A 26,910-nucleotide genomic window follows, 5' to 3' on the forward strand; every position below is an offset into this window, starting at 1 on the left:
AATGGTCCATGGCCAGAACTTAAAAAGTTTAACCTTTCTCCTCTGTTCAGTTGAAAAATGTTCAGTTGTAAACAGAAACCTTGTGGAAATTAAACACTGCTCAGGGAGACATTTCTTTCAGTACTAGATATTGTCTCCACTCCAGGAAATAATGCATGCATTTTTAGAACATTTATGGCAGATGTCTTTAGATTCTTGACTCCAATCACCAAAATAGAAGCTCTGGGAAAAGTAAAACATCTCTCATAGTCCCCTGGGATGTATAATCACCATCTGCAATCTTTATGCAGCCCCACTTCAGGAGCAACCAATCAGCAAACGGCCGTAAAGACAGGCACCACTGCCGGCCAGTTATATCAAGTGTGTGCAGCAGAATGAATGGAGAGGGGCGGGACAGGAGTACTGGTGAAAAACTGCTTTGAATAGCATTCAGACAGCTCATTCCTTTTAATTCTGCATTACAGCACAAACCATGTATAGGCCGAGCAAAAGTGTTACTGAGAAGTACAGTAACATTGAAAGAAGAATTTATGGGTGACCAACTGCTGGGGCACCAGAATCAGAGCAAATTACACCATCAAACTCAACAAGTTGATTAAATGTGCTGGCTCTGTGCCTGGAAGTACACTTGTGCCCCTAGAGTTGGTTGTTGAGAGAAAGTTATTGCAAAAACTCCTTAATATTATGGACAACACCTCACCTCCACTGAACGAACTCCTGGTCAGACAACGGACGGTTTTCAGCTGGAGGTTGCTTCAACCTCGCTGTAACAAGGGCCGTTATAGGAAATCATTCCTGCCCACTGCCATAACTATTTACAGTAACTCCCATTTGTGCCGTGAGAGGAGACTCCTCTGAGAGACAATGCACAGTTTACAGTTTACAACTACTGCACAGAGACTTTACATCCAGTTGTATTTACTTTTTCACTTGTATTAATTGCTGCTGTAATACCATAATCTATCTGTCTATCTATCTGTATCTATGTATCTGTCTATTTATAGAGAGGCCATTATGTTACCGATCATTCTTCTTAATTCTTTATTACAGCAATAACCATGTAGGCTTTGCAAAAGTTTTACTGAAAAGTGTATTAAGGAAGAATTTATGAGTGGCCAATAATAGAGGTCATTATGTTGCCATTTTCTACTTGCCAAATTAATTGCTTTTAAAAACCTTTCATCAAAAAGGCCTGAGAGAGGTGTGTCTTATACCATTGTGTCAGATTTGTAGGGACTCATGTAATGCATTTGCAAATATACAAAGAGTCTCATCTTAATATTATCAATACAAAAATGAATTCCTATATTTAAACGTTAGGACCTTTCAGGGAGATTCTTGTCTGGGACTCGATAATTCACTAATGTTTCCCTTAGACAAGAAAAATGTCAGGCCAGTCAGCAACGAGAGGGGAAGACGAAACTGAAACTTATTGTGATAAACTGTAGCACCTACACCTGCAAACATAAAAACAAACAAAAAAACAATACAGAAAAGGTAGACCCATTGTTTTCTGGTGCTGTTTATTGTCAAGTTATGACGTTTAGGTGAACTAGGGCAGAGTTAGGAATCTCTGATCAATGTGATTGGTAAGGCTGAACCAATGATTTGAAAAGTTAGTGTCTGTCGCAATGCAAGTGTTGGAAAAAGAATCCCCATCATGTGTGTCCAGACTCTATTCGCCTTGGTGAATGAGTTTGGATTTTTCCAAGCTACTTTAATTCACCAGAGACAGAAGATTAAAGACTTATGGAGCTGAGCCAACTTAAACATATATTGTCTCTTCTTCTGGTCAGTCACACAGACCAATGGTATCCCATATACAGCAGGAGAGCAACTCTGTGACCCAGGGACCACCATTCAGATACAGGAAACAACTTAAGGACCACCAGTGAGTAAAAAACAGGGTTGCCTTCAGTGACACTATAAGAGCATGGGCAGGGACCACCACCAATGTCCCCATAGACCAGTGAACCACGGAGACATTTTAGAGCACATTTCATATAGCCAACCAAATCACATCATCATGAACAAAATCTGTGTTAGCATCAGTGACTGTTCCTTTAAGACTGTAAACAAACCTGTTACATAATTTAATAGAATGGATGAAGTGCTGAGGAAAGCTAGACATGTTTGGACTCTGGAAGCACTGTTGAGGTGTTGGACACAGAACTACAGTCCATTGTTTAGAGAGACTGTCGCCCTCGGCACACCCCTTTGACTAAACAGACAAGTGCTTTCAGCAAGACAGTCTCAAATTTACTCTTTTCAACTGCATAGTTTTTGAGTTGATAAATCATAGCACTACAATATGTGGAACATATCCAAAAAAACATTTCAATACTTGGGGTTTATAGAACAAAAAGACAAATGTAGAAAAAATGTTTGGAAAATGTTTTGTCACACTTGGCTATTGTTGGCTGATGAGATTTATGGATTTGCATGTTGCAAAACCAAATGATCCTAACAGAATTGTGGATATAGTTTATGTTTAATTAATTATGAAGGTAATGCCAAGTACATAGAGTTGACTATACTGAGGCATCTAGTAGCGTGTAAAAGTAACGTAAAGCTGTGCAATTACAAAAAAATAATATATACTGTATATATTATTATATTATATTATATACTGAATATTTCATGTTCATGGTTCTTTTCTCGATGCAGTGTCGTCAAATGACTAGAAAGCCTATGAATGGTTTTTTGTGGTTGCTGTCAAATGTGTTAAATTCCGATCAACAACTACATGTAAGCCAATTTCACATTACACAACATGACGCGAGATGCAACATCAATGCAATACATAATTGGCTAGTGGCAGTCGCAACTGCATCACATGTTGCACCTGGTATCCATAAGGGCTACCAGAAGCCTGTATGACTAACCAAAAGACCTCCCAAACGACCAAACTCCGCCAACACACACACACACACACACACACACACACACACACATGATAGATTGGGACACAGTACCACTCCAGAAACAAAGCAACAGGATTTCTTGTCTGAGTCAACCCAGGTCATAACATGACCCCTATTAGCCTGCTAGCACCTCAGCCATAACCATTAGCTTGCCTTTTCAGCAGCCTCAAGCAACTCCTTGGCTCTTTTTAGTGATTGTCTTCAAAAGCCAAAATCTAACAAGTAATTAATTTACCTTGAGATGCTCTGGGTAAGTACTACTGTACATCTGTCTAATCAATTATTATTACTTTATTGTAGCAGTAGTGACTAGTGGTTCAACAAAAATACCACAATTCACCTTTCCTCTGGTGTTTAAGGCATTGTAGTTATTTATTACAACGGTAAGTACATTAAATAAGACAATACATGGAATGAAATGATAGACCAGTGTCGGGAAAATACAGTAGAAAACCTACATGTACAACAGCTACTTGATTTCAGTGATCATTTGACTAGATCTACAGCTTACACTGTAGTAATTAACAATGATATACCTCTACAGTTAAGTAGAACATTACAGTACCTAGTTGTCAGAGCCATCACAAAGTTTATGTGAGTTCATATTATTACAATAACACTGTACAATGCCATAACAGCAAAATACTTCTCTATCAGTGTAGCTGGTTTAATACTGACTAACCAAAATAACATACAATTATTTTATAATTATCTATTTTTTGCCATATGTAAAAAATAGGTAGAATATTATAGAATTATTATTTCTTCCTATTTTGGTTAAAAAACAACAACAATGTAACCACAACTGACGTGCGGTATCTTCATTTGAACATATTAAAGGAGAATTCTATCTAATTTTTCACATAGATCACTATGTCTCGAGTACTGTCGCTGTGAGAAAAAAAAAAAAGAAAAAAAAACTGACATAGACATGCCAACAGAGTGTAGCACTGTAGCCATCTGTAGCACCGATTTTCCGTTTTTTTTTTTTTTTTTTTCATACCGACAGTACTCAGTAACCTTGAGAAACAAGAGATGTATGTGAAAAATGGCCAGAATTCTCCTTTAATGGTAAGGTGTAAGGACAGCGTTACTGGCTCCAGTCACACGTAGTATGATAGTAAAGTGTCTAAGCAAGGGACTAATAAAATGCATCAGTGAGGTCCTAAGGAGGTGTAACAATGTACCATTGGAATAAACTTTGCAACTTGTCAACATAATGAGTTTATATTATTAACCCTTTTATATATAAACGTAATTTTCTTGATACTGAATACACTATGTGTATTATTAGTGACTCATTACAATACACATGTACCTGCAGCGTAACATAACACTGAGTCTTGACCAAATGTTTCAGCCATCCTATGTACAGACTATGCACAAATGTTAAACATTTCATTATATTTAACACAAGACTTACACCATGGATACCATGGAAAATCTGTTTGCTTTTGTTCCTTACAAAAACACGACATAATTCTCTGGGATTAGTCCAGTTTTTCCTTCATATGTTGCTTGAAGCCAACCAGGTTCAACCGAAGCGTGCACTGTTGAACACACACACAAACACACACACACACATAAAGTATTTCAAGTAAACAATTTACACATTATACAGTAAACTTTGACCCCTGCTGACATGAAAGGGGCAGGGTCAGAGTTTCTCATTGGGCAGGGCAACAATTCTGACTAAGAAGTTGCTTTCAGGGGGCGCTGTGGCGCAGCAGGCTACAGCGCTCATACCATATGCGGGTCCGAGTGCCCACGGGGACCCAGGTTCGAATTCGGCCTGTAGTCATGTCCCGATCCCACCCCATCTCTCTCTCCCACTTATTTCCTATCTACCTCTTCACTATCCTGTAATAATAAAGGCAAAAAGCCCAAAAAACATACTTAAAAAAAAAAAAAAGAAGTTGCTTTCAACATAATATTAACTACAAGAAAAACACATGAGCAACAGATGGAATCTCCCTTGTAAGTGATACACTTATGTTTAGCACCGAGTTAAAGATATACATCTTCCAGAGGAGTGAGCCCATGATCTCGGCGTTGTTTACACTTTAAAAGGGTTCAACATAAGCAATGGTTTCAAGTCGGGTTGTAAAGCAAAGGTAACAATTTGGTTGGCCAGTCACTGGCCCACAGTTTTCCGCCAGTCACCATCACAAATCAATCATCTGTGATGCTAACTGGTGGAACCTAAGCATGCGAGACTACTAAAACAAAGAGAGAGCTAATTATTAATGCAATACAGTAAATGAACAGTTTTGCGCTTGAGTGACTTTTCTGGGCCAGTAAGTGTATAAATAAGTAGGGTAAAATAAATTGGATAAGCTGGAATAAAAAAATAGGCCCAACAGAATTCCTGTCTTCAACAAATGTGTTCATTTGAAATATCATACCGTTAGAGAATATCGCCCCCTGGGGGAAGCTCAGTTCATGGCTGTGTTCTGCCATACAGGAATACAAGGCCTTCGCATCTCTGCAAAATATCACCAACGAATACGTATATATGACAAAAACAATTCAAGCAAATATATAGACATTGTATACAACATAAAAGTTTAACTCAGATGTATTTGTAAATACAGATAGGAAATACTAAAAGCATTCTTAGATGTAATATCAAATGGATCGTGGTCTTTGCCGTTATCAATCACTACATTATGTAAAAAGCTAAAGTACTAAAAATTAAAAAAAAAGAAACAGCTACTCAACCTTCCATCTAAGGTGGGTTTGGTCTCTCCAGAGTTTTCAAAAAGCAAAGCTCTTGAGGCCACACTGAAATAGTAGAAAAAAAAAGTTTGGTTAAGACATCCTGACACAAATCCATTTTATTTGTTTTGCGAACATTTCAAACATTTCATCTTCAGAAGCAATTGCCTTGTGACAGAGTTGATTACAAAGTCATATGTCAGTGAAACCCAGTGCAAACAGGAGTGTGGGATGGTCATATCCGAAACATCTACAGTATGATGTGTCCTTACCTCACAGGCCTTTTGTATCCATTAGTGGTTCCTGTATCCAGGCGGCTGCGTTCGCACCGTTTAGGTGGTACGTCAGGCAAAGGGTCCGTTTTCAGACTGTCTCTCTTGGATGCCAGGCTCTGAACTGAACCATGAAGACTTCTGCAGCCTGAATGAAAAAAAAAAAAAAAGACGTAAAATAGTCCGTTAGTAAATATAATGTACTATTGTACTATTGTCCTTATCAAGTCTGTTCCTTATCTATGAAGGGTATAAATGGTGAGGGGTGTGTGAGTAACTTCCCTTTACACACAATAAAAGACAGGCTGAGCAACTAAAAGACTCTCAATGTTTACAATGGTGGCGTGGCTTGCATTCATTCATTCATTCATTCACATAGAACATATCCTGCTGAATGGTTCACAGACAGGAAGCATGTACTGTCACACACACACACACACACACACACACACATCTTACCCTCCGAGATGTGCAGGGATGTGAGGGAGGAGGATGTGGACAGGCTCCTGTGAGCACACACACACTCTCACACGCGCACACACACATACACACACACACACACACACGCACACACGCACACATCTTACCCTCCGAGATGTGCAGGGATGTGAGGGAGGAGGATATGGACAGGCTCCTGTGAGCACACACACACTCTCACACACGCACACACACACACACGCACACATCTTACCCTCCGAGATGTGCAGGGACGTGAGGGAGGAGGATGTGGACAGGCTCCTGTGAGCACACACACACTCTCACACACGCACACACACATACACACACACACACACACGCACACACACACACATCTTACCCTCCGAGATGTGCAGGGACGTGAGGGAGGAGGATGTGGACAGGCTCCTGTGAGCGGCCCGGTGCTCTCCGCCACTGACGCCCGCCTGCGGCCGCTGCGGAACCTCCGGTGTCGGGGAGCGGCGGCCCACCACGGGCGTGAGGGACGACACGCTCAGCGCGTCCCCGTCCCCCTCCCCCTCGGCCTCCCCCTCCCCCTCGCCGTCCGTCCTGGCGGCTCCGTCCTCCTTGGAGCTGGACTCCGGGCTGCTGGTGCAGGCGGCGGTGGCGGGGGGGCTCTTGGGCCCGTTGGAGGGCTGCTGCGCTGCCGGCACGCTCCAGCAGAGGGCGCCAGTGGCGCTTTGCTTGCCGCTCTTGTGGTGGGCGGGCGAGCCGGCCTTGGAGTGGCTGTTCTGCTCGGACGAGTGGGAGGACAGCGACTCCATGCTGCCCCGCGGGGTGCTGCTGGGACTGCTGCTGAACGTGTCGCCTTCAGGGGAAGATGAACGCACGGAAAAAAGAGCGGAGAAATAACACCGGAAAGAGGCGGGAGAGAGGACACACACACACACACACACACACACACACACACACACACAGAGACAGACACAAAGTATGAAGGTATTCAGCCATAATCAAGTAGAATCAGCCTGCCTACCAACCTACTTCAACGCCTTTTTCATTCATTGTGTAGTCAAAATGCTCACTACTTCTATGTCATTTTCTAAAAATCAATGTGTTTCAAGCAAATGTGGACATCCCAGCTTCAGAAAGTAAAAGTCCTGCCATGTCTCCCTTCTGCTTATGCTCTTAACACCTAGCACATAATCAACAGATCCCCCAAAGAGTTGTGCTAACTAGGATCCGCCAATTTAGTGAATAGTTGGAACAAATTTGTGGTAGGATGTTTAGCTTCTGAGGCCAAGGATAGTCATTGTCCACGTCTGGTTTTAGGCAAACAAGCGGTTTTGGAGTTTCGCTCACTGTCTGCGTCAGCCAGGCAGAGGGTGGGCGTGTAGAGGCCCCTGGACTTGCGGGGTCCCGACGAGAGGCAGATGGCCCGGCTGCGCCTGGAACTGGAGCCGGAGCGGGACTGAGGCTGGGGCAGCGGAACGTTGGGGTCCGGGGGCTGCTGGAATATCTGCCCAACGTAAACACAGGCGTCAGAGCTCCTCTGGAGCAGGCCGGGGGGGGGGGGGGAGAGAGAGAGAGAGAGAGAGAGAGAGAGAGAGAGAGAGAGAGAGAGAGAGAGAGAGAGAGAGAGAGAGGGAGAGGGAAAGAGAGAGAGAGAGAGGGAGAGAGAGAGAGAGAGAGAGAGAGAGGGAGAGAGAGAGGGAAAGAGAGAGAGAGAGAGGGAGAGAGAGGGAGAGAGAGACATGACGTGGAACACATGCTCTCAGCTTTCCTCTGAAACCAGCCCCTTCATACTCTTCGGCTCTCTACGTGGTTTTCTTTTTTTTCAATCTTTTTTGTTTTTTTATCTCATCCTGTTGTGATAATATGTGATGTGATAGGCGACTTGCCTTCTCGTAGTTTTCGATGAGAATCTCCACAACTATGTTTTGGAACTTGATGTTCATCATGGCGGCGACGGTCTCCTCCTGGGAGCGCATGAGAGTCGGGCCGAAGATGACGCCCAGGTTGGAGATCGTCATCAGGTTCTTCTGACTGTGAGTCGACACCCTGACAAAGCAAACAAACATTTACCTCAACCACACCTTGTATGACAGTGGACCAGTCTGGTACATCACACTACACCTCTTCATAGGTAACCAGCTTATAGATAAATAGATAGATAGATAGAGAGATAACATATATATATATAATATATGTATATATATATAAAATAACTTACGTCAGCAGGTGCTTGATGAGAATATCTAGCATCTCCTTGTTCTTATCAGGCAGTTTATAGACCAGGGCGTGGACTGCTCGCACACGGTAGTTTTGATCATCAGACTCTGTAAAGGGTAGATGACATGAAATCTGAAATGGTTAAAGTCCTGTGGTTCACTCCCAACTGTAAATACAGTACACTTATGGGTCATGGGTTAAGTTGGATAGTCTCCTATAGCCTACAGCTACAGATATTCAGACTATAAATAAACTGCCTGTTGACACTCCGTTATCAACAATTAGCCCATTTCACAAGATGTCGCCACTGTGTAAACTAACTTCCTCTGGAACAGCTCAGTCTACAGGAAAGACAGAAACAGGAAGATGTTTTACCCTGCCAATTAAGGCATCATTAACATCAACTAGGCCAGACACCTGGACACTGTGAAATGGGCTCATTGATGTTTAAAGGTGCTATGTAGCATTTTGTAATGTCAAAAACACCTAAGCAACTCAATCAACTAGCGCTGGGCCAGCTGTCTTGTAATACCATTACCTTGTACTCTGTGTGGCCACTGAATTACAGTAACTACAATGCAAGCCAATGCAAGAGTACCATGAGGCTGTATTCTAGAATACTCGAATCCTACGGAACTCCACATACTGTAGCTCATTTAGTGTGGGTGAGTAGGTGAGTAACTGTTCAACAACAATTACGACAAACCATCCGGAAAACCCCTGTGTGCAGACTACCCAAGTTAGATCACACTGCACTGTGAATCACATCAGCACGAGCAAGGTGATGACATCATAAGCATGTGACGATGAGCACTCACTGACTGCCATGATGAAATCCTTATGAAGTCTGTAGGTCATGAGTGGCTCAGACAGGCACCTGGTGGAACAGAGGGGAGCAGTCTAATTAACCTCGCAGACGATGCCATGACGGGTTTCAGATATAGTACCTACTTCAGTAAAGTGGGAAAAGATGTAGCTATAGATAGTGCAGTAGATGTTCATTTTTAGAGCTGACATTTTTTTTACTTTGTCGTGCGCACCTGAGGTAATTCTTGAGACCACTGGTGATCGTCTTGTTATCCCACGTATCCGGGTCAAGGTCCACGTCAACGGATGCCTTGGGTGCTGAAAAGAAAAAAGATATTAATCTATTACTCGAAGCCTTTGCAATGAAATGTTACTTACAAAGCATTTAGTCCTCAGAACTGTTTGCAGAAAGGGACGATAGAGACATACCAAATACTGAAGCCATCAGTCGCTGCACTTTGGAGTTAACTCCTCCTATTCTGTACAACCCCATAGTATTAATGCCTGCGGGTTCAACATGAGAACCCATCAATCAGCGCAAATACACAGTATGCCCAAACCTCATAGCGTTTGAATAAAATATATAATGTCAAACACATTTACACACTGAATAATACCTTACTACGTATACATTTTACCTTTGTACTGAAGACCGACAGCTTAAAAAAACTAACCTCGTGTCTCCACAAGATGAACACACTGCTTTACGAAGTTGAAGCCGGTCTCATTTAAAAAAGCTGCACAAACACAAGAAGATAAAATACCCATAGTTACATTATGACATGATACAAAAACAAAACAAAACAATAATTACAAAGAGAGCTACGTAAAATACCCCCCCAGTGTGAATAAAGATACAAATGTGAAAACTGCTAACATGACGTCCAGTAACACACACTTACTTTCTTCTTTCTTGCTGAGAAGAGCTGGCAGTGTGTATATCTGCAGATAAAACAATGCACGTTGAGTTAATAACTATATAATTAAAGCTTGAAAACGTTATTCTACCATGTAAGGTTCAGAAGGCCAAGTGCAATGACTGGAAGAGCAGAAGTGGCATTACTAAGACCTATTGCACCCAAAAACAGACCACATTGCAATGCTAATACGTGTTGCACACAAGACAGACTGCATAACAATCATCATCTTAATTATACATGCCTGCAATACTTTTGCATCAAACCCTTCCGCCCCATAAATCAGCTGTCAGATGCCTGTACTAGCCCTTTGACGCTGGCAACATTCCAGAGTCTCTCTCAATCTCAGAGAAACTAGCACTACATACCTTACCTGGGCAAAATCTGTGTGCATGTGAGTGTGGTGAGTGTGCACACTGTTCACCCAACCAGTTTGGTTCTCACTTCACGTTTCACTCTCACTGTGGCGTGTCCGCGTTTCATAACAAATGAAACTATAAATAACAAGTGAGAGAGAGCTTATGGTTTCATACCGGCTCCTTCCCGTCCATGGCCTCCATCCATAGGCGTCTGTTGGATTCAGACAGGGCCTGAAGAGTTATCACCCCATGTCTAAAAAAGACCAAGAACACAAACACTACTTGTTATCGACCTTTCAATTCATGACAAAACACACAAAGAAATATGGTGCTATGTTAAGCTACACATTTTGCATGACTAATTATCACTCCAGACAAAGAACTAGTCATTAGATGAGTCATTGTTTTCAGGAATTTATTATCTTTCATTTATTTATTTATTTATTTTGTAATCTGGGTGGGTAGGACAGAAAGCACTGGCAACTGTGAAGCAAAAATGGCTATCATTGTGAACAGCCTTGCTATAATCCATACCTTTACTGTGAGCTGTACTATTGTTTTAATCTGGAAAAAATGCAGTGATTATGACGTTAACGTCACAAAGTTCAAATTATGGAAGTATGATAGAAGTGAATTATCCAAAGCAAAGTAAAAGTTCTGCAAACAGAACGGCAACCCCGTTAGAACCTGAGGCTTTAGCTGGTCACCATGTCGAGAATTACCAAATGAATTAATCAATGGATGTAAAGCAGTTAGTCAACATGACTTGTTTTCAGGCAGATGTCGAGAGTTGCTGTTTCTTGGCAGCTTGTGCATCATTAGCAACACAGCAACATGCAAGCAGTACAGAATCATGGTGGGCATGAATCTACGGACATACCGCACTTTATAGAAACACTGCAGGGGACTGAATAGAATTCCTTGATATGTGCTATCTCTTCGAATGGAGTGATGCAAAAAAGAGAGGGAAGGGATAGGTAGAGGACAAACAGTTATTTCAAGGACATAAACGAGATGCTTGCAGTTGAGGACATTGGCAAAGATTTATTCTAAACACAATCTTTTGTTTTTCTTGCCTTCTAGGCTAGACTCGCTTTTGGAAACATGTTTTCACATGAGGTAACATAGTTTCAGGTGAGGGGGAGAAAAACAGAAGTGAGCACAAACCTCTCGACCACCTCGATGTCAAAACAGAAGCGCTTGTCGATGGAGTCGGTTCTTCTTCTTATGCACGATTTGAGCTTGAACATCTCAGGCGAGCTCATCACAAGACCGTTCTTTTAGGAGATTAAAAAAGCAAAGGATGACTTGACATGCACTGCTCGACTGCTGCTTCAGAGTAGGCACTGAGAAAGCACTGTCCGCCCCACATAAACGGAAATTAAAAATGTACATCAACCCATAATTTCCTATACAAGTTTACACAAACACAAAATGTAAATACTACTCAAACCTAACATGTATTGTCACTCAATGTGGGATTGCAAGGATTGTTCCACAACGTCATATGAAAGAAGTTGTCTAAGAAACAATTTGATGTTAGGTTTTTCATACACCAATATTTCTACCTGTTTGCTCCCTGATTTGATTTCAGTGTTGCTCATGGTGAACATCTTGCTCTCCTTCTCGTAAGTACAGTAGTGACGACTCCACGCGCATCCCAGGGGCCCTGTAGTGCACAACCCCCCCACCACCACAAAATTAAATATGGTGCCTTTGGTGTTGCTTAAACAGAGAGGCACAGATGAAAGTGCAGTAGGTCAGCAAAACAGCGCAAAACAAAGAGGACGCTGGCAAGCCCGTCTCTGACTGTACATGCTGTTAGTATCGCCGGATATGAAAGACACACAAAAAACAGTCTCCATAGTGCAGGTTTGCCCTTTTGTACAGGACACGGGATTAATGATGGCACGGAGACAGAGAGAGGACTGTTTTGGACGGACACTCACTCTTCTCCTGGACGTACAAGAAGCCCTCCATTGTCCATTGGCCGGGGGCTTTGAAGTCCTGCTCAGCCGAGCGAATCCTCTGCATCAGCCTCTCCACTTCCTGCCTGGTGCTCTCAAAGTTGTTCCTCGTCTTCAAAGACACAAACACAGCGGAAGGTGACCGACTGATACGAGCAGTCTGCCTGGAAGCTTACTTATGCAGAGAATGGAGATGTCACTTTAAGGTTTCCCAATACAGCATCTAACTACAGAGGATTCAGTCCTGCACAATCATTAATTAATGAAACTTAATTAATAAAATACACCCCTCAGGCACACATTGCTTGGGCCATACATGACTATAAGACCTATACAGTGCTATAACATAAAAATCCTGCACCATCGCATACATTTGAATTTCGTGACTGCAAAGAGAACCTTCTAAACATATACAGAGATAGAGAGCCTAACTATAGCAATACTGTCCACAGAAGGTGTGTAAAAAAATCATACATTCTGCAGGTTGAACTGCAACTGCTGCTTGTAGGGCTCGAACTCGTGGGCCAGTTCATAGCCCTCATGGTAGAAGGTGAAGAGGCCCTGGAGGAAGGCCAGGAGCTGTGGGGGCAGAGAGGACATTGAGGAGCCATGGCCGCCATGATCACATGTTTACATGCTAGTGCTTATATCTCACATCCTCACTAGAGCCACCAATGTTGATGTGCAACTATAAACATCCTATTTAGGATGAGAAAAGAGAAATGGATTTCATTTTGAGTAATTCTGAAGGTTAAAAGTTAAACACAAGTAGTATAGCTTCAACAGTCAGTAACAGTAAAGGCAGTGACTGCCGGATGAGATGCTGGTGAAATGATGGTTTTCCTATTCAATCAAATGGCTGGAAAATAATCAAATGTTCAGTTTCACCAACTCTTTGTGAAATAATGATTGCTATTCTGCCTTTGGATGAAATGAAGCTATTGGATTACAGTCTAAAGGTCAACTAATCCTCTTCCCCTCTCTCCCTCTCTCTTTCTCTCTCTCTCTCTCTCTCCCTCCCTCCCTCTCCCTGCTGAGATTGGATGCCCTTCAGCCATTTCCTCTTGGAAGACATTCTGGGAAAGTTCAAGTTGCTGCTGAAATAAGTGTTGGGGGCCAGAAGACCACACCAAGCATGCGGCCTGTGACAGTCCCCGTGCCTCAAATCAACGGACTGGGGAGACACTTCACCATAATTACGTGCCATCTTTTGGAAGAGCCATAAAAACCCCAAGGTTGCGACGGCTGTGGTAGTAAAAGAATCCTAGACACCTATCGTAAAGACTCGGGGTCGGAATCCTGGTGTTTCTGTCTCAAATTAGCTCATTCACAATCATGGCTTGGTACGAGGCCCTCAAATGCAACTGGTAAATGCTTGGTCGGCTTGTTGTACCAGACTGCAGATATGTGGTGAGCGAGCTGCCTTCCAACCCAACATCCATACGAGCGCTTCACATTGGTAGTGGTTAGACAAATTCCCCACAAGGAATGTGAAGTGAATTGGGGGTATCTGGAAGATATTTAAAAAGTGCAAGCCTCCACAACTGCAGCCTCCCAAGCTGTAGTCACAGCTGTTCACATCACCCATATTCTATAGGAGCACAAGGATCCTTTAATAGGATAGGGTTTGGGAAACCCTGTTTTAATAGTGAGAACCCATTAATATGGTAGCCCAATGTGGGTTGGGTTAGTCTGATGTTAAGGTCTGAATGGTGCCATATGGTTTAAAAATCACATGCAATCGCCTCTGTATTTGTAAAAGATTATAATGGTACTAAAAAAAGAATCTGTAAAAGATCAAAATAGCACTCCAACTCAGACCATAAACTCCTGGAATGAATCGCTAATAGCCAAAACAGAACACAGATTTTATTGGAATAGCACTACTGTTGCATCCACAAGTAAGTAGTCTACTTCAGATGCAGGTTAAAGAAAGCAAAGGCCAAGACATATTGTAGTGTGACCTCAACATTAAAAATATAGAATCTTTATATTTTAATATAATAAAGTTTGTTACATAGAAGAGTGTCATTTGTTTCTTGATCGATGACATTCTAGCCCTCATAGACTGAGCAGCTTTCATGCCCCCTTGTCTGGGCATAACTAGTTCTACTCTGCCAGCAGCACTCTCTAATTGGTCTCTCTTTAACAGTCTGGTTAAAGTTGCGTTGGCATTACTGGATTTACAAGTACTCTAAAGCGTCTTGTATTCCCCCACAACACATGAGCCGGTCAAACACACATTTCAATTATTTAGTCCAGACTCAGGAACATTTAGCTCGTTTGTCAAATCCCCCAATCCAGTAGTAACCCCAGTGGCCGTAATTCATGTAGAATAGAAGAATAGAATAGAATATATACTTTTTTGATCCCGTGAGGGAAATTCAGTTCTCTGCATTTAACCCAATTTAACCGAATTAGTGAACACACAGCACACAGTGAACACACAGTGAGGTGAATCACACAACCCAGAGCAGTGAGCTGCCTGCCCAACCAGCGGCGCTCGGGGAGCAGTGAGGGGTTAGGTGCCTTGCTCAAGGGCACTTCAGCCGTGGTGGACTGGTCGGGGATCGAACCGGCAACCCTCCGGTTACAAGGCCGAAGCCCTAACCAGTACACCACGGCTGCCCCTCATACAGCTGCATACAGTAATAAGTACGGCAAGTTTATTGTTATAAGTGAACTTACTGGTTCAACAAATTCAAACTTCTTTCTCTCTTGCACTTCCTGTATTTTGAAAACATACTCCAGGGAGGCATCGAAGAAGACTTGTCGCTCCTTGCTGATCTGGGTGTCTGCCTATAAATCAAGTGAATATTAGGACAACGGTCATAGTCATTGTTTGACTTTAGGAGCCTTGAAATGGAAAAGGAAGAGAGTTATTACCTCTTGCAAAAATGCCTCTTTTTTCTTGGATGACAAATTCAAGTGTTTTTCCAAAACTGTGTAATATTTCTCAGTTTCCTTGTCAAACTTCTTTTTTCCTTCCTTCAGGGAGAAAAAAAAAATGTTGACAAACGCTGGCATTTCCTCTGCTGTAATTATAAAGATAACCCCTCTCCACAAACATTAACCCTTATGTAAGATTTATAAACAAACACTGTAAAAATCCCTCGTTAACATTTTTCAGAGCTGGGATGGTTTTTATTTGTTTATTCTAATCTTGATGTGACGATACAACTGAACATGTCTGCTAAAGCTCTGTATAGCAGACATAAATCTGACAATACTCTGAAAATAGTGGCAGACTGTATCAGGGTTAGGAAGTGAACATTAACAAAACGGAAAGCTAAACAGAGCAGTACGAATCATACGAGCCAAGTCAGAGAAACCTAACAGTCTAACAGAAACAGGAAATCTGTACAGACTGGCATTACCCTTCTTTATCCGTATTAGTAGCTACTACCTATCAGCTCGACTGGAGCTTCGTGAACTCTAGGCCTCCAGCAGACAAATATTTCCTCCCTGAGATTGCAAATGAAACCAGATACAAGATGTTTGTTTTGTCTTCCTGACATTAGCAGAACCTTTCCCATGATCCTTTCAGGGCCACTTAACCTCCAGAGCAGACTAATGACTTAGCAAGTACCAAAAGAAAACACATCCTATTTGACACGCTTTGCCAAGCGTCCACAATTTTTTATTTTTACTTATTAATGGGAGAGAAAGGGTGAAAGACAGATACGGTTGGGGGAAGGGTGCTCTCTCTGTGTGTGTGTGTGTGTGTGTGTGTGTGTGTGTGTGTGTGTGTGTGTGTTTGAATGAGTTTGAGGTAGGGGAGGGGTGTGTGGGGGGGTCGTGGGAGAAGAGGGGGGTGGTAGGGAGGAGGAGGAGGAGGAGGGGGGCTGTGGGTCCACGCATGTGTGAGCTTGGCCTCATGAAAGTTGAGCTTTTCCCGTTAGCCACAGCAGGCACCGTCTAAAGCGGAGCTCCGTCCCAGCAGAGGGTGAAAAAGTGGAGGACCAGAACGCCCAAATAAGGCAGGGTGTTTTCTGCTCTGGATGGCTTTGTGCTGAGCTCATCTGGCTGAGCCCCCGGGTGCACGGCAGCAGCCACTGCAGGGGTCACGCTCGACAAGCCATCAGGATTCCCACCGCTGCTCTTCCTCCGCCACCACCGCCGCAGTCATCATCAGCGCCTACGCACCACCCCGCCTCAACCCCCCCCCCGCTCAAGACAGCTAATGTTTGACCAGCACTCACTAGCCACATTTAACAAGAGCTGAAGGAATGTGGAGTGGACCCAGCAGCCCTGGGCTAATGAAACACTAGCAAGGGCAGAGCCTGTGAGCCTGAGCTCACCTGAGGACTGAAAAGAACCTCAGAGGAACTCAAAGTCTCAGAACTAAGAATTAAGAACTGAGGTATTAAGAATTAAGAATTTCGGAACTAAGCCAGCAGCTCAGTCTAGTTACAGGCAGAACTTACTTTGGCAGCTCCGATTTGCTCTTTGCGAAATTTCTCCAGTGGTGTGATCAGGACATCATCCGCATTCTGTATCTAAATATAGGGGACATAAATCATTCAAATTGTTACATTTATCCATTTATGTCTTGGCACAAACTATTCACAATTTACCAATCACTTTTTTCACTCAGATGAAAATAGAGCAGGAGTATGTCTGTGAAATAGTCCATAATAAAAAAACATTAGCTGATGCATAACATATGAAGATAAGTGAAGCAAAACATTTCCTTTCAATGTGCCTTTTATTTACTGTAAAATAATGACGCTATAATTAGCAGCATTAAGTTTCACTGCACCAATTGAAAAAACATACAAATTACTCATGCAAGTTCCTTTTATATACTTTCCCAGGCACAAAGTGACCGACTTGTCGTCTCACTAGAGAATAGCCTAAAATAAGTTCCACATGGTCCTCTGTGCTCCAATATCCCTCTGCCAAGTACGGCCCCTGTTGATAGTCATAACGCGGTCTGACTTCCTCTCGAAACGCACTTAAAACTTGGCTGTCTGCAGACAGGTCCAAATTTATGGACCAGGAGGGATTTGTGATCTTATTTTTGATGATATGTGTTTGTGATTTACAACGTCTTTTGTGAATTACTACGTCTTATATATAAACCTCAAGACCTCCAGGTATTTTCCCCCTGAAATGCCTTTGAATGTGCTAGACTTCTGTCTGGCGGCCCCTCTGACACACTAAGAGCAGACACCACAGGATATCCTCATTTCTTTCTGCAGACAGGATCCATGTTTACTTAAGGGGTCTCTCTCACCACCGCTACAGATAAGGCTTCCCATGGTCCTTTACAGCCACTGACAAACCTGCGCTGGGATCAGTCTGATCCATGATGTGGGAAAATGCCTCCCACTAGAACTGAGTCACTTTGCTGAAACAATGTCGGTATTGTGAAACTTAATGAAGAGCCATCCAGAAAGCAAGAGCAGTGGTCAAAATAGCAGGTATCCTCACCAGTGCTTAACACTATAGGAGTCACCCTACCACTAAAGCTATATTTCTTTAGATTTAGCCCATAAAATGTAGAATCTATCGTGAACGTCATCACATCCAGCATTGTTCAAATAGTCATTTCAATTGCTTTATGCATTGTACTGTATGTCTATTTCCATACAGTTTTAACATTATACACTCTCACTCACTGTAAGGCTTATCAGCGGTATACTACAAACTAGGCTCTCAGTTCAAAAGCACAACTAGACTAGTTTCTGCAGCTGCACATCAAGTTTGTTTCAAGTTGTGTAATGTGAAAATATGGTACCAGATCACCAAAACGTAACCTAATAATTATGAGTGCTTAGATGAAAGTGATGAATCTCTCCAAATTGTAGTGAGCAGCAGAGTATACACACAGTTTGGGGTGTAATTATGAGGTGTGCTATATGCAAGGGCAGAGCCGTTTGAAACTGTTTAAATATGATTAATGATGAAGATTAAAGCCATGTGACATCATATCATTACTATCATATCAACATTTTCCTGTCACCGGGTAATGGAACAGGCTCTGGACATGACTTAAAATAGACAGAGACTGTGGGCGTGAAGAGGTGTGTTGAACAAAATATTGGAAACACTGACGACATACATTTTTCATCACTTTTACACAAAGATGGTAATACTGTGTGTGTGGTTCATCCAATTTGATAGCTCTTTAACTTAGTGTTTTCTACAACCGTGTGTATTCAATACTTGCTTTTGTATCCTTATGCAATAGACACAATATCATATACTGTATATATCCCAATAGGTAATTTATCATTGATGAAAAGGACAATGTCAGTGACAACATCTTTTAAATGTTTTGGTGAAATACAAACTTACAAGTCTTCTCCTCTCTTCCTCAACTGTAATTAGTAGTCGAGAAAACTCCTTGAAGGACTGAGCTGCAACAGAAAAGGAATTGTGTATTGTTAATGTTGTTGCTTCTGCTGTATACCTTTAGTCTATATTTACCTTTCCATTGAAATAACAGAATTGAACACATTGAAAAGGCTTAAACCAGAGCACAGTAAGATGAGTAGGAACATAAAAAGGCCATAGCTTTGACATTCTGAAAATGTCAAAAAGATGAGTACTCGTCCATATGGGATGTAAACAGAAAATGTATTTATTAAACACACACACACACACACACACACACACACACATATATATATACAGTATATATATATATATATATATATATATATATATATATATATATATATATGTGTGTGTGTGTGAACTTCTACAGCATTTATTTAATCAGTTTCATAAAAGCCCAGTCAGTTTGCATGTTCCCACTAATGGCTCTGGACTGAATGAGTCCCTGGAACAATTTGTAACCATCACCTACACTACAGTCACCTACACTACACTACACCTACACTACACTACACCTACAGTACACTACAGTACAGCATTTAGAGCAGTTGATGCATCACCTACACTACAGTACAGCATTTAGAGCAGTTGATGCATCACCTACACTACAGTTATGCATTTAGAGCAGTTTATTGCATCACCTACACTACAGTCATGTATTTAGCGCTGTCGATGCATCGTAAACGACACCGGTTATGTATTTAGATCAGTCGATGCATCGTAAACGACATCAACGCCTCTTGGTGAGACAGGGAGCACTTTCCTGCCTCATGATGAGGAGCGATAAGCGCGATGAGCTGAGGGCATAACGCAGCTCGAGCGTTTCACAGCGACTCCCTTGGGCACCAAACAGAACAAACAACAACGCACAATCTATTACTGAATCAGGACTCTGAGTAAACATCCACTGTTGGATCACGATTAGTTGTCCTTGGGTACAACTGAAAAAAAGGCATGACGCGCTCTGAAGTAGTATGAACATTCACACAAGACTTTTGTCAAATACGTTTTTAAAAAAACTACATTTACAACTGATAACACTGGAGTGGTGTGAACATTCACACAGCACTTTTGTCAACTACGTATAAAACCCCCTCAACATTTACAACCAATAACACTGGAATGATAGAGCGACAGAGAGAGTGGGAGAGAAAGGCTGAGGTTTGTGGCCTGAAAAAAATCTTTGGTACATAAGTCAAATATTTACAAATACATGCATCAACGCATAGCTCATGGTTTAAGTCACAAGTATTAAACATTTTCAACAAAAGCCATGAAATCCAAACAAGCCTCTGCGTTCGCATGTAGACTGTCAACACAAAATGATCTCTTGTTGACTTGTGACAGATATCAACCCAAAAAGGGGCTTGCACTGTTGCTCTTGCCAAATGTTCTGAACAGCAACGAACGCCACAAAGGCCCCTACAATTGTGCGGTTCCCTCAAGCCTTGTGACAAATTGCGATTGTATTCCAACGCATGAGCTAGTCTCTGTCAGTAAAAAGACATGATTGTTTTGGAGAGACATTAGATAATCGTGGTACGAGAAATAAAAAAAGGTCAATGTCCCGGGTTTTGCTGTGGTGAGGGGAGAAAAGCCTGGAAAAGTAGACAGCTGTGAAAGACAGAGCAGTCGTATCAAAATAAAGAGCAGGGGGTCAAAGCCCTTCACTTAGCCCGTACTCAGCTACACTCAACACAAAGCTCAGCATACTAACACACTGCTTCTACAAACTGAGGCCATGGACATCTTGCTTCATTCATATTTTTCCACTGAAACACTGTGCACAGGCTACTGTAAGAAGAAAACCAACCGCACAGAGCTGCTCAGAAAGAACATGCTAATTCATATTAATTGCCTCCAGACGTACAGTAGGGTATTAAAGAAAAGGAATTAATACATGGTCTGAAATAGAATATGCTTTGTCCTTTTCATGATAGCCAATACCACTGTTGTTAAACTGGCTCAAACAGGGGGGTTCTACCACAAGTTTACATGAGCTGGGGGTTGTAACAATTTTACAGTTCTATTGTTTTAATGTTGAAACATGCGATGTTTTACTAGCCTAGATATAGACAGACAGTTTGCCAACATTACAGACAAGGAGATCCTTCTGAGATGGTGAAGGAAAGTCATTAAGCTGGGTAAGAAACATCCGGAAAGTCCATCTAAATTGCACATGTGAACAGTACCCTGGTGGGTGCTTCACACTGGTGGCGGTTAGTGAGCCCCCCCCCCACTTCTGTAAAGCACTTTGGGTGTCTTGAAAAGCACTATAAAAATGCATTGTTGTTGTTGCTGCTATTGTTGTTGTTGATACTATGACAAGCCACTCATCTCCAACCTCATCTCGCATATAAACACTTTCCACATCAAGCTGCTCCTAGCCCAGCTGTTCCTTCATGTCTTTTCTGGTTAGTCAGTTGTTATATTACAGGACTGTGTTGTTACAGTCTATTAATATACTCGAATGACAATTCATAAGGCCATGCTCATTGAGTGCTCTGTGATGAAACTGTTGCATCAGTCAGTTCCACCTCAGCCCCACATACTCACTAACAGACATTTACAACACACTAAACAAGCTGTTGCAACACACTCTTCTGCATTTTAAAGGAGATGTGTATTGCTACACGCTGTCATATCCCAATAGGGAAACACAGAGAATAGGCTATTTCCTCTATAGGAACAGTAAACCCAGGTTCACATGTCCGGTGAACTGCATCCCAGTACGTCTAATGGTTACAGTTCTTCTGTTGACACAGATGGCTTTATTTTTGTATAGCATTATTCACTGTCTTGACCAACTCCTGAATAGCATGAGACAACTGGACAAATAGTTCCTCTGCAGTCAATAGTCATTGACTTACTGATGCACAGTGCTTCGACATGTTGAGAAATGTCAATATCACTCACAAATGTTACAATACCTGTGGTAAAGGTGTGGGTGTTTACAATATCTACCGGTGGTTCTGACAGGAAAAATTCAACTATAACTTAAGCAGCAGTCTAAAGCTACAGTAGGTTCAACATTAACAGTTGTTAGTGACTAATACAATATACTGGACTGATGGAAAGACAGGCCTCTGTATGCTCACAGGAAACACAAGGTAGACAAGGTAGACAGAGTCCTTATAAAGCCTAATCCTAAAGCTAGTTAATAGACTACTACAGGTGATTAGAAGTTTGGTGAAGCAGTGTAGGACGCGGCTGGCACAGTTGACAGGACAGAGAGGGCTGTGTTTGCTGAGCAGTGTTACACAGAGTGGTCACACAGATACCGCACCAGCCAGCTGAAAAGTGATGAGGAAAGGTGTTTGACTGATCTGTACATTGGTAAAGTTGAGCTGGACATAAAGCCAAGCCATACAGTATTGCTCATTATCCTGTCTAGGCTAGAGGAATCCATCCGCAACTTTCACTGCCAAACTTTCTAAGGCTAAGCCATTGATCCATTATCTGCAGGTAGAGACACAAAGCTGCCTTGTTGCTAGATCAGATGCTGATGATAAGATTTGTCATTCTCAGGCTCAGGCTGTAGGGTGAGAAAGGGCTGAACATCTGCAGTTTGGCATTAAGCGTAAAATACAACAAGCAAAGATACTGTACAGTACTTCCCATCCCCTGTATGGACGCAGATAATCAGTCTGCCATGAAATCACAAGGAAAATTCCACCTAATTCACATCAAAGGACCAGAGAAAAAAATGTGAGATAGCTTTCAAGTTTCTTGCGGTCATTCCTCTTCCATTTCTTTTAGAAAGAAAGTGGAACACCACGAAGCCACTCATAGTGCATCAACATTACTTTCTTTTTGGAGAATTCAAGCGGGAGAAGATGCTATCAGCGTTAAGCGTGATAGGTTTAGGCATGCTTGTGTATTGAGCTACCTCACTCCATTGGCCGTTTCAGCTGTGGTCATAGTTGGTATGGTGTGTGTCCAGGAATGAGGCCTGCAGGGCTTTGACCTTTGAGCCTTGTTTGGAATGGTGTCGTTTTACCCAAGAGTGTTCCTCAGGTATTTTACAGGTACACATATCACAAGTTGGCTAGCAACTTGCAGTGACTGGACACATCAATCTTGTCATATGCATTGATTCCCTCACTATTTCTTAAAGTCTACTATTTCTTAAAGTCTCTGAGAGCGACTCTTTCTTATGATCTTTCCGTATGTCGGAACATTCACTCATCAAGGAATTCACCTTTTTTTTCCATGCAATGTCATTGCAAGTCATTGGAAATGAGAGATGAACCAGCTCTACATCTCTTGGTGATTGCTATCCAGAAATCTAGAACTATGAAATGTCTGAATAAATACATTGTGTAATTCCAACAGAACCCTTGGAGCTGACTGGGAGAGTTGTGCATCAAGTTTCAGTGCTGACAGAAAATGGTGGGAGTTCCTCTCAGGATGAACCCTGACAGACTAAAAGCAGCTATAAGCAGTCTGGGAAATGATACCAGACAGCGCTGTCTGAGGAGGTATGCTATCTAAAGCAGTTGCGGATGTCACAAGAGGGGCAAAGAGCTATTGAAACCTCCATCAATACATAATGCAATCTAATAAGATCCAGGCAACTGCATGGCAAGAGATCAAATCAACAGAGGCATTGTTCCTTTTTTGAAGGGGAAGGGGTGTATTTGGGCCCCAAAAATGTGTTATTGTTAAGTACAGTTTTTCTCGGTTGCTTTTATGCATCTGTTAACTCTGACATCAGGCTTTAAAAACAGCTTTCATACAGGCCTAAAAAGAAGCACTCTAGCAAAAAATGACACATTTTCTAAAGGCTCTAACAGTGACTAAACATTTCAAAATGGCAACGAAAGCAAATGTTTCCTTCACACAACACAATTTGTGGTCAAATCAATGTGTGCTTTCAATTAATACACAACAGGGAATAAACATAACTGCAATCTATGCAAAACATAGATTTCAATATGAGTAGGTTCAGCCTTAATTCTTGCTATATCTGAGTCATACTTTACATAGATATTGCATGCTTAAAAAGAAAAATATATCACAGCATGAACTGCATTCATTCTTCCCAAGATGTGCCATTAACATGTAAAACCTACAGTAAGCACCTACACAAGACAAATTCATACACAACAACTTGTCCACTTTCATTGAAACAGACCTACGGTAAGCACCCGGACATGTTCAAACGGTTTCTGTCAGACCTAAACGTAAAATCACAGTTTTGATGACATGTTTGACCACTGTATGCGGATATCTCTCGCCATTAAATTAAATACAAGCCTGATCTTGCCTGGTAGCTGCACAGGGGTGTTACCAAGATGGCTGCCAAGTGCCAAGACTTATAAGCCTATAAGAACATATTATTACGGACTGAAATGTACTTTTTTTACAACAAAGACTTGGAATTCAGGTCATTAGTCCTTCTTGACAAATTCACTTCAGCAAAGAGACGTTCCTCAACAAAACAATTCTATAATACATCTATGACAAGGTCTCAGCCTCATTGCCCATGCACACAACAACAGCTGTGTTATTTACGCCTATTCAACATGAGACCAGGATCTGCTATCAGGCAAAATTTGCACAGTCAAATACTTCATCCTGGGAATATCAATTGGCCATTGTATTACATTAAAACATGTGTTACAGGGGACCATCTAAAACATTCACTATGAATATGGAAAATAACAGTACATAATGGAGAAGACTGTATGTTGCTATAGCTTCATAATCATCATCATATCTTAAATAGCTGTCTTGTGTTGCAACTAGAATTCACCTGATATACCTCTGTGAACTCACCTATGTTGATTTCATCATCTGTCTCTGCATCCCCAATGCACTCAAACTGGAAGTCTTGTAGAGACTGAGAGAACTTCAGCACAGCTGCAGACAGACCTACAAGAGAAAAGGACATTGCTGACATGATGCCTACCAAATCAGTATGAGTCACAGGTAATGAGACTTGGTCAAAAGAGAAGTGTTTAGGAGAGTACAATATCTTCTTAACTACTTAACTCTTTGCATTCACTTGGCCCATAGTATGTATGTACCAGAATCAGTCAGGGGATGTTAGATACTTATCCATTGGAAAACAATCTAAAATGCATATGATATAGGCCTACCTATCAAATGTATAGATTACGCATTCAGCACACGTTTGCAATTAAATTCTAGGTGCAGTAGGACACGACAATGGCCGCGTTTCCCAAACACGTTAAGAAGCTCTTAAGTGCTAAGAACTTCTTAGGAGCGTTGTAAGAATGTTCTAAGAACGCTCCTAAGAAGTTCTTAGGACTTAAGAGCTTCTTAACGATTTTGGGAAACCCGGCCATTATTGAAAACTATGTTCTATAACAATGATCACAATAGTGAAACACAGAACAGAATGAGGTGGGCCTAGTAGTGACTAGTTGTCCTCTGAATCTCTTGAGACACACAAGCACCATTCTTTGTGCACTGCAGCCTAAGTCTCAACAAGGATTTTTGCAGCCCTTGACATTTTTGTTAGGCATTGCATTGTGTAGCCTATTACAGTACATTGTCATAATAAGAACTTGTTTCTGTTTCTCACATTTTGAGACACTTAAAGTCAAACACAAAAGCACATCACACCTTTAACTATAGTGCACATAATGTTCCTTACGTTTATGTGAAGAGAAAACATATTTTGCCCATTCATTTCTGCCAATGTGTGTTTCATGATTAGGCCTAGGCAATTATATGACTGCATTACAGAAAACATAAAATTCCGATTGAAAATTCTACCTATGAAATAAGTTTACTACCTCTGCTCTTCTTGAACATAATTTGTTAAAACCGTGGGACATTTTCAAAACTCTGTGGGACATTTTTTGCCTTTTTCCTTTTGCATTGTCCCACTGCACAGGCTGCAACGTTATTATTTCTCATGTTTGGGCCTATGTTGTCTGTGGTTGTGGGATTTCAATCAGCCCCCCACAATGTATGGCGCAATAGATAGCCTAGTGGTTTTCGTGTCCTTTGTTGGGCAAGTTAACGCTTGACCATGAGCCATGTTGCCATGGAGTGTAGACTATGCCAGTAGGCTCACCTACTGTGATTTTGTCAAGGATGGGCTTGGTTACTGTTAAATAGCCTATATTGTAGGTTGTATAACTGAGCCTGATAATGCAATAGCACATTAGCCTACAATATATATAAAATTACGCATTAAGGAGGTATGTCTTTTTCTACTTACATTGTATATTGTATTCAATGTATATTGAACTTTTTTGTTAGATTTGCATGAAAACCAATTTTCCCTGCGATAGTGAAGTGGTTTAAGGTTCTTAAGTTGAATGAGGTTCAAATGAATAATAAAGTGCCCAATCTCGACAGTCAGAAATCACTGCCCCATTCCTATAGCGGTGCTTTTGCCCCGAAGTAGAATTTTACCGTGCAACGACCTCTTAAATATGCTAATCCAGACTAGGCCTACATGTAACAGGTATTCAGAACAATTTCATGGAGGTCGACATTCCAAAACACAGCCTATTCAACCGGATTAAATGATGGTGAAAGCGGGCAAGAGTCCAGACAGAAAATCGCAGAATACATTTAAAGAGCACTATTCTGTAATGTAGTCGTAATAACGCAATACATAGTAGCCTAAACAACGCCTTCACAAGTGGTTATGGTTTGTTACTTACTCTTTAGTGCGCTGATAAGCATGTTACCATCTTTGATAAGTTCCTTAATAAATTTGTTTGTTCGATCCAGTTCAATTTCGTGACATTTTAAACGTTCTCGAAAGTCTGGGCTGTCCAAGAAAGAATCGCTGAATTCCAGAGTTGGAAGACCCATAGTAAAACAGAAGTAAAATCCAAAATCATATGAGTAAATTCCGATTTTGATGCTAAAAATTGGCCTCCTCTTCCGAACGGTTCTAGCTGAGGTTCTTGAACTACAAAACCATCTCCTGAAACTTTTGTCTTACTTCCGGCATTCTTCTG

At 41.7% G+C, this 26,910-nt stretch overlaps 1 protein-coding gene across 4 annotated transcripts; it reads right to left on the reverse strand.

Annotated features, from left to right (window-relative positions):
* Positions 1-3,277: 3,277 nt before the first annotated feature.
* Positions 3,278-26,851, reverse strand: arhgap42a (Rho GTPase activating protein 42a). 4 transcript variants are annotated; one of them, XM_062536071.1, is made up of 25 exons: positions 26,608-26,851; positions 24,740-24,835; positions 18,917-18,978; positions 17,041-17,112; positions 15,500-15,601; positions 15,302-15,412; positions 13,088-13,192; positions 12,596-12,725; positions 12,215-12,315; positions 11,814-11,923; positions 11,527-11,583; positions 10,821-10,899; positions 10,273-10,312; positions 10,045-10,107; positions 9,800-9,874; positions 9,604-9,688; positions 9,382-9,440; positions 8,565-8,670; positions 8,233-8,392; positions 7,694-7,850; positions 6,732-7,199; positions 5,915-6,062; positions 5,646-5,708; positions 5,330-5,409; positions 3,278-4,474 (listed from the first exon to the last, which is right to left on the reverse strand). In XM_062536071.1, exons 1-25 carry the CDS (start codon positions 26,759-26,761, stop codon positions 4,386-4,388), a joined length of 2,772 nt encoding a protein of 923 aa, XP_062392055.1. In that variant the 5' UTR covers positions 26,762-26,851; the 3' UTR covers positions 3,278-4,385. The 4 variants fall into 4 exon arrangements, with proteins under 4 accessions (XP_062392055.1, XP_062392054.1, XP_062392057.1 ...); XM_062536070.1 differs by having other exon boundaries at positions 6,732-7,202; XM_062536073.1 differs by lacking the exon at positions 11,527-11,583.
* Positions 26,852-26,910: the final 59 nt, after the last annotated feature.

This window comes from Sardina pilchardus, chromosome 5 (assembly GCF_963854185.1).
Source record: "Sardina pilchardus chromosome 5, fSarPil1.1, whole genome shotgun sequence".
Taxonomy (NCBI): Eukaryota; Metazoa; Chordata; class Actinopteri; order Clupeiformes; family Clupeidae; genus Sardina; species Sardina pilchardus.

Coding starts and splice junctions, on each gene's coding strand:
- arhgap42a (XM_062536070.1), bottom strand. CDS start 26,761: ATGGGTCTTCCAACTCTGGAATTCAGCGATTCTTTCTTGGACAGCCCA. Junction 8,393..8,564: donor CTCATCAAGCACCTGCTGAC/GTAAGTTATTTT, acceptor TTGCTTTGTCAG/GGTGTCGACTCACAGTCAGA. Junction 4,475..5,329: donor GGGGGCGATATTCTCTAACG/GTATGATATTTC, acceptor TGTGTTCAACAG/TGCACGCTTCGGTTGAACCT.